This window comes from Suillus subaureus (assembly GCF_016647635.1).
Source record: "Suillus subaureus strain MN1 chromosome Unknown BJ212scaffold_33, whole genome shotgun sequence".
Taxonomy (NCBI): domain Eukaryota; kingdom Fungi; phylum Basidiomycota; class Agaricomycetes; order Boletales; family Suillaceae; genus Suillus; species Suillus subaureus.
The window spans coordinates 267,804-279,794 of NW_024538589.1; the positions used below are offsets into that span (position 1 = coordinate 267,804).

General features: G+C 47.4%; 5 protein-coding genes across 5 annotated transcripts; 2 read left to right on the forward strand and 3 right to left on the reverse strand.

Annotated features, from left to right (window-relative positions):
• Positions 1-969: 969 nt before the first annotated feature.
• On the forward strand, positions 970-1,933 carry BJ212DRAFT_1279185 (proline-specific peptidase; the record flags this gene model as incomplete). The annotated part of the gene is made up of 2 exons (XM_041331472.1): positions 970-1,619; positions 1,681-1,933. 2 exons carry the CDS (start codon positions 970-972, stop codon positions 1,931-1,933), a joined length of 903 nt encoding a protein of 300 aa, XP_041189344.1.
• A 322-nt stretch (positions 1,934-2,255) lies between these two features.
• On the reverse strand, positions 2,256-4,663 carry BJ212DRAFT_1448722 (uncharacterized protein; the record flags this gene model as incomplete). The annotated part of the gene is made up of 9 exons (XM_041338582.1): positions 2,256-2,378; positions 2,435-2,573; positions 2,625-2,772; positions 2,822-3,014; positions 3,067-3,190; positions 3,241-3,692; positions 3,751-4,257; positions 4,313-4,462; positions 4,517-4,663. 9 exons carry the CDS (start codon positions 4,661-4,663, stop codon positions 2,256-2,258), a joined length of 1,983 nt encoding a protein of 660 aa, XP_041189345.1.
• Positions 4,664-7,643: 2,980 nt separating this feature from the next.
• On the forward strand, positions 7,644-8,432 carry BJ212DRAFT_1378658 (uncharacterized protein). The gene is made up of 3 exons (XM_041336570.1): positions 7,644-8,163; positions 8,223-8,355; positions 8,411-8,432. The coding sequence occupies exon 1, from the start codon at positions 7,789-7,791 to the stop codon at positions 8,017-8,019; it is 231 nt and encodes a 76-aa protein (XP_041189346.1). The 5' UTR covers positions 7,644-7,788; the 3' UTR covers positions 8,020-8,163; positions 8,223-8,355; positions 8,411-8,432.
• Positions 8,333-9,176, reverse strand: BJ212DRAFT_1378684 (uncharacterized protein; the record flags this gene model as incomplete). Its single annotated transcript, XM_041336571.1, has 4 exons — positions 8,333-8,520; positions 8,568-8,929; positions 8,987-9,103; positions 9,155-9,176. The coding sequence occupies 3 exons, from the start codon at positions 9,171-9,173 to the stop codon at positions 8,760-8,762; spliced, it is 306 nt and encodes a 101-aa protein (XP_041189347.1). The 3' UTR covers positions 8,333-8,520; positions 8,568-8,759.
• A 1,337-nt stretch (positions 9,177-10,513) lies between these two features.
• Positions 10,514-11,745, reverse strand: BJ212DRAFT_1279157 (uncharacterized protein; the record flags this gene model as incomplete). Its single annotated transcript, XM_041331471.1, has 4 exons — positions 10,514-10,825; positions 10,876-11,072; positions 11,124-11,368; positions 11,591-11,745. Coding segments are annotated over 4 exons (909 nt in total), but the record flags the coding sequence as incomplete, so codon positions are not given.
• Positions 11,746-11,991: the final 246 nt, after the last annotated feature.

Sequence of the window (11,991 nt, forward strand, 5' to 3'; positions counted from 1 at the left end):
CATCCCCACACCCAACACTGCAAACAATGACTTTATTTCCTTCTCATCAATCCCGATGATACATGCACTGTGCGACACTGCTGAGCTACTCGCAGGCAACCCCCATGACGATCACACATTTTGTCTGGGAGACGATGGATGGGTGTTAGGACCCAATCGTCGGCTCTTATTTTGGGTACCACCCGCTTCTCGAACACTACTTTATACTCCTCAGACTGCATTAGTGTTACCTAGGGGAGGTCCAGATCTGGATTTGAGCCGCATGGCACACGGGACACGCTGGCAGCACTGCTACGAGGAGTGAGTCTCCAGCCCTTTCCGTTCTTCGCAGTTAATCAATTCGATCCTTGTAGCTCTTGATTACGATGATCTTGTTCCAGTACAATTAATTTACGGTAGATGTCAGAGACACTTTTTCGAGTGCGATATCCAGTGTATAGTTAATTCATAGTCTGTTGTATGCATACATAACATTGCATTCGAATTGGTTGAGCGTATGTCATGTTAGAAAGGTAGCTGGTTGGCATGCTTTTGAGAGCATGGAGCTATCATAGGATAAGGAATGAAGTACCGAAACAAATGGAGAGAAGAGTATGCTCAATGCGCCTCCCAAAGTAGATTCAAGAAACAGGGGACTGCAGCAGCAGCGGGGCGTTTTTAGATATTGCGGGGTCGTTTGGCTTCGGTTTCACACAGCACACACAGCGGGTAGTTTAAAGGTTCATTGCATACGGTACACTGGTAGTGTAGCTCTATTTTGATCACGCTAGTATTGCTGTCGTCTGCTTTAATGCTGCCCGGGCGGCCCGAAGGTAATCGGTTTCGATAATGGGTATTATGAGTTCACCTGGGACATGTGCTTGTTCAATTGATGAGTTCCCATGCTAGAGATGTGGGTGGCTTTTATTACCAACTTGAATTCACTTCACTAGCCTCCCTGTCCCCGCCTCCATACAACATTCGTATATTATGACTGAAGTCACAGGAGCTGTCGATTTCCGAGTCGGAAAAGAGACTTACAAGACCTGGTACAAGGTCGTCGGAGACTTGGGACCTGGCATTCGACCTCTTGTCACTCTTCACGGTGGCCCAGGCATGTCTCATGTGTACATGCAGTCGCACGCAGAGATCTTTACGACATATACCATTCCTGTTGTTTTCTACGACCAGTTAGGCACTGGGAGGTCTACCCATATCACCGACAAGGGCGCCGATTTCTGGACGCCAGAGCTGTTCATCGATGAGCTCGATAACCTCCTCGCGCACCTTGGAATCAAAGACGATTTTGACCTTCTGGGTCATTCCTGGGGAGGGATGTTGGCAGCTGACTATGCATCAGCGCAGCAACGCCCTGGTCTTCGCCGCCTCATCATCGCTAATGCTCCTCCATCACTTAAGCTCTGGGAACAGAGCATGCACTATTGGCTGAACAAATTTCCGGAGGATTTCAGAGAGATGTTGAGAAGGCATGAGAGGGACGGGACGACCGCATCAGAGGAGTATCAACGAGGGATGAAGGAGTTCTATAACAAGCACGTCTGCCAAGCGATCCCTTGGCCGGCAGAGCTTGATCAATCTTTTGCGGATATGGATGAAAATCCTACTGTGTATACCACCATGTGAGTACGCCAACGTGCGACTAATGGCTTATCAGTGTGTGCTCACTCTAAGCACGATCAGGCTCGGAACTTCCGAGTTCAACCTCACGGGGTCGATGATCACTTGGGATATTACCGATCGCCTTGACAGAATTTCTTGTCCGACGCTCGTTTGCAATGGTCAAGAGGAGGGTGCACAGGATTTTGTGATTAAGCCTTTCATCGAGAAGATACCGAAGGTGAAATGGGTGAAGTTCAAGAAAACCCACATTCCGTTCTACGAAGATAAGGAGTACTATTTCAAGACTATTGGCGCATTTTTGATACCAACCTGAGTTAAATATGGTTTCTGTCTCCAATGTACATCAGTTTAGCATTGTCCCGAACATCTGATCTTCACGCTTAAGTCGCAGTACAACCAAAGAGGGTGGTCTGAAGAATAATGATGGAGCCTAGTGAGCAAAACGCTGACAGACTCATTCAGCAATAGCTGGTAGATTAGCTGCGGAATCCATCCCTATGTTGCAACGTTTACTCATCTACCTTGTACAAAGTATTAATCACGTATGGTATGAAGGACATAAAAGCGGAAAAGTACATTGATAGTACAACAACGGTTTCCGAACTTGAACACTTGCATGCTTCCCATTATCGAATTTACGTACTCTCCGCAACCTTCTTCTTGATGACATCAACCACACCAGGCTCAGCGACAGTGCTGAGATCACCGAGCTGATCACCTTCGCCAGCGACGATCTTGCGCATGATGCGACGCATGATCTAGGTTAACATGAGTCATTAAATGATCGTTAAGGAGGATACAGGCCTGAACTTGCCTTTCCGGAGCGGGTCTTGGGCAGATCACTGACGATGAAGATCTTTTTAGGTGCCGCGAAGGGGCCAATCACCTTCCTCACTTGGAGTACGAGCTCCTTAGCCAGGGAAGCCTCGTCATTGTGGTCGTACGTGAATTCCCTGGTGTATCTACAGTCAATCATCGTACAAAAATAGGACAAAACAACTCACGGTTTAAGTGTGACGAAGGCAAATACAGCCTGTCCCGTCAACTCGTCAGCAGTACCGATGACTGCAGTCTCGGCAACACCCTTGTGCATAATCAAGGCGGACTCGATCTCAGCAGTTGACAAACGGTGTCCAGAGACATTGATAACATCTACAGAATGGTCATTACAGGCGGGACATCTTCCAAAGGACATCCTCACCATCAATACGACCCTTGATCCAAATGTAACCGTGTTCATCGCGTGCGGCACCATCTCCCGTGTAGAAAACTCCAGCGTATGGCTTCATGTACGTCTCCAGGTAACGGTTGTGGTCGTTGTATACAGAGCGGGCAATTGAAGGCCAAGGTTGCTTGATCACGAGAACTCCTTCGACATTGTTTCCTTCCAATTCCTGTGAAACATTGTCAGTATCATAATTAAACAAATTGCATTGATATGAGTACCTTTCCACTAACAGGGTCCAGGATAGCAGTTTCGATACCGAAGAAGGGAACAGTTGCAGAACCAGGCTTAGTCTCAATCGCACCAGGGAATGGGGTGACGACGATCGATCCAGTCTCAGTTTGCCTTGAACAGTATATTGAGCACGGTCACAGATACTTCGTGAATTCACTTACCAGAACGTGTCAACGATAGCGCACTGCTTCTTGCCGACATGTTCGTTGTACCAGTTCCAGGCTTCGGGGTTAATAGGTTCACCGACAGAGCCAAGGACACGCAAGCTGCTGAGATCGTGGTTCTCCACGTGCTGAGCGCCGAGTCTGCGAAGGAGGCGAATGGCAGTAGGAGCAGAATAGAACTGGGTAAGCTGGTGCTTCTGGACGGTCTGCCAGTAGCGGGATGGTGTGGGGTAAACTGGAGTTGATTCAAAAACGGTAGTGCTGACTCCATTTGCGAGTGGTCCATAAACAATGTAGGTATGTCCAGTAATCCAACCGATATCAGCCATGCAGGCGAACTTGTCATCTGGGTGGACATCGAAAACGTATTTTACAGTAAGGGCGGCGCAAAGGAGGTATCCGCCGGTGGTATGAACGACACCCTTGGGTTTTCCCGTGGATCCAGAAGTCTAAACATAGATCGAAAATCAAGACCAGGCAAAGATACACGGAAAGGAAGACACTGACGTAGAGAATGAAGAGCGGGTCTTCTGAGGACATGACCTCAGGTGGGCAGTAATTAGGGACTTTGGCAGTTTCCTCGTGCCACCACTTGTCTCTGCCATCGACCCACGGCACCTGGCCGCCGGTGCGCCTGAGAACAAGGACATGTTCAACGCCAGGGCATTCCTTGAGAGCAGCGTCAACAATTGCTTTGGTTGCGATTGACTTGCCGCCACGCCTGCCCTCGTCACTGGTAAGGACAACACGCGACTTGCAATCTTGAACACGGTCACGGAGAGATTCTGCGCTAAAGCCAGCGAAGACTACAGAGTGAACGGCACCAATCCGCGCGCAAGCGAGGAAAGCAGCAACGGATTGCCAGGTCATTGGTAGATATACAGAAACGGTATCGCCCTTCTTAACACCAAGAGCTTTCAGGACGTTTGCAATAGAGCAGACTTCGCGGAGCAGCTCCGCATAAGTGACGAGGCGACCATCTTCGGGCTCATCTGCCTCGTAGATAATGGCGGTCTGATAGATAGTATAAGGTTACGGAATTTCGATATGTAAGAAGGGCAGTTCTTACTTTGTTTGGGTGTTTAAACGCCCAGCGATCGACACAGTTGTAAGATGCATTGAGACCACCCTCTGGGAACCAGACGATATCACCGGTTTCAAAACCACCGGCACGCACAGTCTTGAATGGACGGTCCCAGTGCAACGTATCATGGGCCATCTAATGCATCCATCAATACGCGCGACATAAAAAGAAGTGAATACGCGAACTAGCCTTTCTCCACCAAGCATCGGACTCGTGGCCGAGAGTTTGCGCATGAGAAGACTTGTATGCTGCAAGATCGGGACCGATGTGAGGAACTTTTATGCCAGCCTTGAGGCGGGGAGCAACAGGATGGATTGGAACAGTATCTTCAGACATGATGATGGCTGATGATGGGCGGGAGATGGTGGTATTGATCAATCGCCCCTTGCTTATAACACGCGGACATCCGACAACCCCACAAATCTTTATTTCGGTTCCTGCACAGCCACAATCCACTTTCGGGTATTGAAAGACATACGACTAGTCAAAATCGAGCCTTGACCATCTGTTCGAACATGCCAAGATCAAGCAGAAGGACCGACTTTACGACTGGAAAGAGAGCGATACCTCTTCGAGCCTCTTCTCCGTTCATTCTCCCTCTTATAATTGGAGTTCATCATCCTCATGACCCGTTTTAACTCCACTGGGTCCGCAGGAATAAGGTATGATTTCGTGGAATGAAGCTTGGCCAGGCTTAACCATGTCACCGTACGTGAAAATTACACATAGCTCAGAAAACTAATGGAGGTACAATATACTCGGTGATAGTGAGCAGATTACGCTGTGCTACTACGGCTTAGTACCTCCCAGAAGACTGCTAACCATGCACTAGTGGACTACCAGTTGCGATAGACGAGCGACATACCGAAGGATTGGATCATTTCGAGTCTCGACGATTCAAGTTGGACGATTATGTTAATGATTTACGTACTCCGAGGGCGCCGCATGCGAATAATGAACGCTCGGCATTTGAACATGAACATGCTTGTTATACAGTTGCCGATCTAAGGTACTTATCATCCGACTGTTCAAGTCCAGGCCGATGTTCATCAAATGTTAGTGTGGTCCTGAGCATGGATCTATCACAATCATTACTAGGATTCGAGGGAATCTTCGAGGTTTTGCATCGGACATTTACGGACTATATTTCTGCGACGGATGACACCCTGCGACAGTACTCACCTACAGTCTACAGATCAGTGACAATATCCCACACGGTCGATCTCTATTGGATGTGCTTATCAGGCCTTATCTTACAGTGTGTACTGACATTTACCTGCCTGTCGCCGCTGTGACTGTGACTCAAAGTTGACATCGCTATGTAGCGCCGATACTTATTAGTCTTACCCCTTGATACCTTTCTGTCTCAGATTACTCATTCCATCGTTTATAACCGGCTTGCTGTGCGTGTTTTCTTGATCCCCAGTTCCAAACTTTACTGCGCCTGCTGTTGTCGACAAGCGCTTGTATGTCGTTGGTTTTAAGCTCGGATACCATCCGTCTGTGTGCGCGCTTTGCATCATCGGGTATTGTGGACGTCGATCCCCAGTGACCCGCCCTTAGACCTGTTCTCGGGTGATCGATGGTCTCCGTAATTTCTGCATCATGATCACTATCCTTCGGCCGACTTGGGTTGATGGCTTGCTCGGAACTGGAGTGGTTGTATGTAAGTGCATGTATCGCTTAACCACATCCTTGATGCAAAGTAATTGTACTTAGCGTGAAGTCCACAAGCTTGTCGACCTTTGTGAGAGAGGAGGTTTCAGGGCAGTGCGGAAGGCAGACCTTACATATTTCGGACGACGGGGTTGGAACGAACCGCACGGATCTCCGCAGGCTCCCCCACTGATATGCTCTACCTCTAATGCCGATGTTATTGTTGTGCATCAGGACCCCGGGCTAATGTCCTGCTAATGCCGATGTGAAATCGCACTTCACAAGACTCAAGTACATCAGATCATTGTTTTGTAGCTGGACGGCACTCATGTGGTCAAACCGCGTTCCTGCAGTGTTACGCTCTAAAAAACTGGGACATTCAGGGAGCATTTTTTGGGGGCTTGGCGGATCGTATTAGCACAACAAATACTAATAACGCGGTTTACAAAGCTGGTGCCGAAATTTGAGGACCAATTGCGCATTGCTAACGCGCCCCCGAATTAGTGCCGGTGCCGAAGATCCTAGTCGAGTTATCTGCATCCACAAATTCACAAATTGCATGCTTCGGTTGATTATGGGAAAGAATTGAACTGGACTCTGTTGGTTGAAGAACATTCGATTATTTTTAAAAGATAAGTTGACGCACAGACGATAAAAGCCTGTCAATCTGAGCCTCATTCTCATGCACCATTGGGTTGCAAGAGCCTAATGACCAACTGAGAGGCAGGCTATCCTCGACCTTTTTGGATCATCTTGGAAGTATGGGCTAGATCCGATATGAGGAAGATGCTTGTTAGAAAACTGAATCAAGTATTGCTCCTTCGGCTCCGCGTGACCGCACTTAATTGTGCCTTTAGTCTTTCGTCCTACAGCACATCGCTCGCATAGATGACCACAGGGACTATGCATACCAATGAGACATGACGTAAACGGTCATTGTAGGCGGAACCAGAAATCGTTGGTGTGACACAGATGATACACAGATGGCCATTTATCAACTTCGCATGACCAGTGTCAGTTCCAGACTGTGAAGTCCATGACAACGCTTGTCTTGTATTCGTGAAGGAGTTCCGACTGATGAGCCTTCAAAACAGTAAGCGCTTGTTCTGCTTCAAGGAGGTGGATGACAGTAAAGTCCTCCAATGCCAGTGCATTGATAATGTTTTCGAATCTAGTACTCAGTGGATACAGACTGATTTCCCTCGCACAAGGACATGATCTCATTGCGCTACCAGACATGTTGAATGCTATAAGAGAGTAAGTACATCTTCATGACAACAGAAACCCACGATAGTCATTCACCTTCTGATATTCCATCACCAGCTCTGCCGCAGCATACCTGCAAGGATGGATGAGCCGAGATTGTTAGAAATGGAATCAAAAATAGTAGAACGTATTGAATGTGGCGGAGCTGTCCGAAGACAAATGTTTGCTGCTAGAAGCGCAGAGTAAAGTTCTAAACTTGATCAGTACAACTAAACTTCTGATAACAGAGTTTGTCGAAAGTGTACCAGGAAGTGAGCGAGAGGTGAGTGCCACAATATTATGGGGTACATGGTCCTACATGGTAGGCCTGTAATGATGCTGCGCTCGACGCCGGTTTACATAAGGTAACCAAGTTACTTTGACGTAATCATATATATTTGGTACGAATTAGCGACTCACGCTGAGTACAAGTACTTCAAGTTGATTCGATGATGATATGTATACTGCACCTGCACGTTCTATCACATCAGAAATCAGGTCATCGGAGTGCGTAGCCCGGTCTTTGAACGCTTGGAAGATCTTCTTGATGCACGGCATTAATGAATCTTAATGACGCGCATCTGACTGAGTCGGACGGAAGAAGACTCTTATATGCGAGGCTCGCGCAGTTGGACTTCGGATCCGGAGCTCACATACTGACACCAGAACTTATCATAACACCTTCTGGCCACCGTCACCCACCCAGTCTACGGACCAGTTCACGCACGCAGTGCCACGCACATACTTTACACATGGTTTTGCTGCACACACGACAGACGGTCAAGGCATGAACACTTCACACCTGATCTTTCATTCTCAGAACTAACTCTCGTGCTTCGTTTACAGTATCTTCGAGGTTTGTTGTTGGTTTGCCCCCCCCCCCCATTCTACTTTGTGCTCAAAACACTGAAAAAGTTGCACCGGCCGCGATTTGGGTGAGTTAAGCACGTACTCTTCTCGCGAGTGGATGCCGAGACTTTATCGTATTCATTAGATACTCGATTATTTTTTGACTTTTGAACATGAAGTCCGTCTGTTTAGCAGCATGAGCTACTGGAGCATTGCGATTGTCATGTTTATCCTGACTAGATATGCTCCCGTAGTATGGATCATCAGCGAAATATATGGTGAGCAATGTACTTCATTATTGGGGAAAGATTCTCAGTGACAGTGGTCTGCCAGTCACTCTTAAGCGACAATCAGTTGAAACGGCATGAACTCTCTCTGAACCAGACTCGACGTATGTTGATGCTAAGTAATACAGTGCTTGGAATCATATCGAACTAGTGGGGGTAGGTCACCTCGCAATGCTAGTTCTACGTCAGCTAATACATCCCAGCATCCTTGTTTCTTATCATGTTTTCTGCAGAAGGTTAGCTTGTTTATATCAACAAGATTTTTTTATTATCTTTCAGGTCTACTTCTCATGCGTATACTCGCCTTATGACATAATGACAGGAAGATAAAGCTAGTTTTTATTGGCGAGCTACTCGGTAAACGTTTTGACTTCTTTGTTGTCCCGAGTGGCGATTTAATGCGGCTTCAAGCTTATGGTTATCTCCATGGCCGTTTGCGATGTGCTTGGGGGGTTTCTGCTCGAAAGCGTATGCGTTCCCGCATCGACCCTGAGCATTTTTGAGGCTATGAAAGTGGAACACCTGATTATGGGCAAGTTTATCAGTGCAGCGCTGTTTGAACTCGGTGGGCGATTCAGAACGCTGCCTCGAGTTAGCTCTACTGATGAATTATGTGCAGCAGTGATCACTCTTGCAATGTATCGTTCAATACTACTACGTTCTAATGGCATACGCTCCATCGGTAACCTGGCGTCAACCTTGTTGAAGGGAAGTTTGCTATATGCGCTGTCGCTCTTTGGTATGTTATTCGGTTTATGACTCCTTTTCCGTTTCACTTGACTGCTTTAAGCAACTTCTGTTGTATACATAATTTCTTTTGCTTTGCCGGTACGTAGTTTCCATACACCACGCTAGGGTGATATATGAACTTTTGGTGCAGATCTCACGGCAGGGGCAAGGTGGGATTGTAGATGTGTAAGTGGGTGCACATTATATCCAGGGCTAACTGACAAATTGTCTTGGCCAGGTTCCAAGGCGTCCTGCATGGTGTCTTGGCTTCGCGTATTCTTTTTGATCTAAGGGATCTGGGAAATACAAATCAAGATGAAGCGCATGACTATTTATTCACCTCGTTTATATCCCTTCCTCGCACTCAGTGTGTATCACAACCGATACCAATGACTGTCTTACATGCTGAAAACAATGCATGATCTTGCCTCACGGTGTACAACATCTTAGGATTAAAAATGTCGCACGCACTGCACGTCACAATCTTGAAACACACGATGACCGTTTGAATAACTGCCCCCTGCATGTCTCCTCCCAACATGAGAAGAACTTAATGTAGTCGGTGCGTCTCATGTTTGTCGTTCAACGGAGGATAAATTGAATGATGTAGGATGACGTTGCATATTCGCAACCGGATCAATATTTGTATTGATCAGATGTACATGGCAGCGAAGATCGATGCGTCACTATAGCGTCAATTGAGTACATCGGTACCCTCTTCTCCGTCCATTCTCCCTATTATGACATCATCTTCGTGGTCCGTTGATGTTATAACTTTCCAATCCGCGCTGCAGGAATGAGGTATGATTTAGTGGAATAAAGCTTACTCGGGCATAAACGTGTCGCTACAAGTATATGAAAACGGTGCTAAACCTCATACTGGAAAGCCGATGGGAATGTGACAACCTCGCTGGCAGTGAGCAGAATGCGCTGTCCTGCGGTTGCACCCTGTCCACAGAACGCTGTTCGTCATGCTCTACCAGTACTATAGCGACACGTACGGCACGCATACCAGTGCCCATGAGTGGGAAGTTGTAATATAACCCGATAGTGCCGAACGTCATGCGAACCACGATTGATGAACGCTTGGCCCCCAGGCTGCACATGAGCGTGATTTTCACACATCATAAACATCGCTCAGGCCATGTCCGGTGGAAACCATCGCTGTTGATGTCCTCGCCCATCGCCTTCCGTCGGTGCTACTCTTCTTTAAGTCGTGCTTCACTTAAACTTACAGCCTTGACTCATGCTCAGCAGATACTCGAACCACACCTACACCTACGTATAAATGATACCGTACGCATACATACAGTATGTAATGCATAATGTAGGGCCTCGCCCACGCGGATAATGGACAGTGATTTAAAAAAAAAACATGGTCCGCCCGAAGTCCAGTAGTCTAAATCTTGAGACAACATTTTTATACTCCCCATATTTCACCGCCGCTCTGCTTTCCCTCCATGTTATTCACAGAAATCTCGTCGGTGTTGCCACTTTTCAGCGCACTGGAGGTAGTTTCAGGGAGATCGGTCAACTTAATCGTGGTGGTTTCAACGCCTATCACAGTCGTGGCGAGAGGGTCGTGAACGTGGCGCCTCCTAGGCTGTGATCCGAAGGTTACGATAGATGAAAATTTCAACGGTGCTGGCGAGTATGTATCATCGTCTGAGCTCAAGCTCAAGAAGAATGTCACGACCACGCTCAAGTTCGCGACAATCAAGGACACGGAAACCTAAAATGTGATCAATAATACTTGGGATCTGAGCGCTGATAGTACTATACCTCGACCATAGCAGCCACCGCCTCCCTTAGCCCTCCATCGGACAAGACGTAATATGCATGAGCAAGACTAACAGCGGTGGTGATTGCTGACGCCGAAAAGATCGCGAGTATCCTGATTTTCTGCGCCTTCGTCAATCTGACTTTATAAATAAGGCGAATCGGGGCCAAGATAAGAATAGTGTCTCCGAAGACGTCGGCTGAAATATCAGTCAGAAAATCATTGCATGATATGGGTTGTCGACCCTCACTGATGATCTGCGCTATTGCAACATTTCTGCCGAGATCGCACTGCGGGAGCGGGTGTGTTTTCCAACCGGGCTCAGCTTCACAAGTCCACCACACTTGTGCAAAAAGTACGGCCCATGCGATGATGAAGATCACTTTAGTGATTGTGAGGACCTTCCTGAGGGTTCCTGGGATTGTGAGTCGTACAATTGTTAACAGAATTGATATCCGGGAACACCTATCATAGGCGTGTATGTCAGTTGAGCCGCTTTAACATACCGCCAGAGTCGTACCAGATAACTGCGTAAAAGAATACGCATACCCTGGTTCCGAAACAGTTTTAATATCTCATAAGCATCATGGTATAAGAGAACATACATGTAATACAGTGCTACCCTCGAGCCTTGAGGAAATTTATCTGGGCGTCTTTAGGAAATGGTATGGATCATACGCAACAAAACGAGGCTCACCGTAGGCTTGCAGATACAACCAATCGACAATAAATAGGCCCAGAATGAATACCATGGCGAAGGTTGCCCATAAGTCATCGAGCCACAGACGTCCTCGCCGTACACGACAATACAGGCGGAATGATGTGACAATGATCGCCACAAGAGGCAGGACCATGTTTACGACTTGGAACGAACATCAATCGCAGCGATGCAGTAAATCAAGTCGACCAGACTTACCTTCTGTCTGAGCAATGGTGGGGCCCGAGGACGACATCACGCGGGTATTCTTGCAAGTGGATAGCCTGAGGGCTGTCAAACAGCATATATAGGTTTGCGTTTTCCCCCGATGGAGTACGAGGCAGCCATGCGGCAAATAGAACGGCGTAAACCCGAGCCTTTTGAGAAAAGTCAGTTATGGCATCTTGATGAAATTACTAGT

Bases quoted from the DNA above. Each gene is read 5' to 3' on its own strand.
- BJ212DRAFT_1378658 (XM_041336570.1), top strand. From the start codon at position 7,789: ATGAATCTTAATGACGCGCATCTGACTGAGTCGGACGGAAGAAGACTC.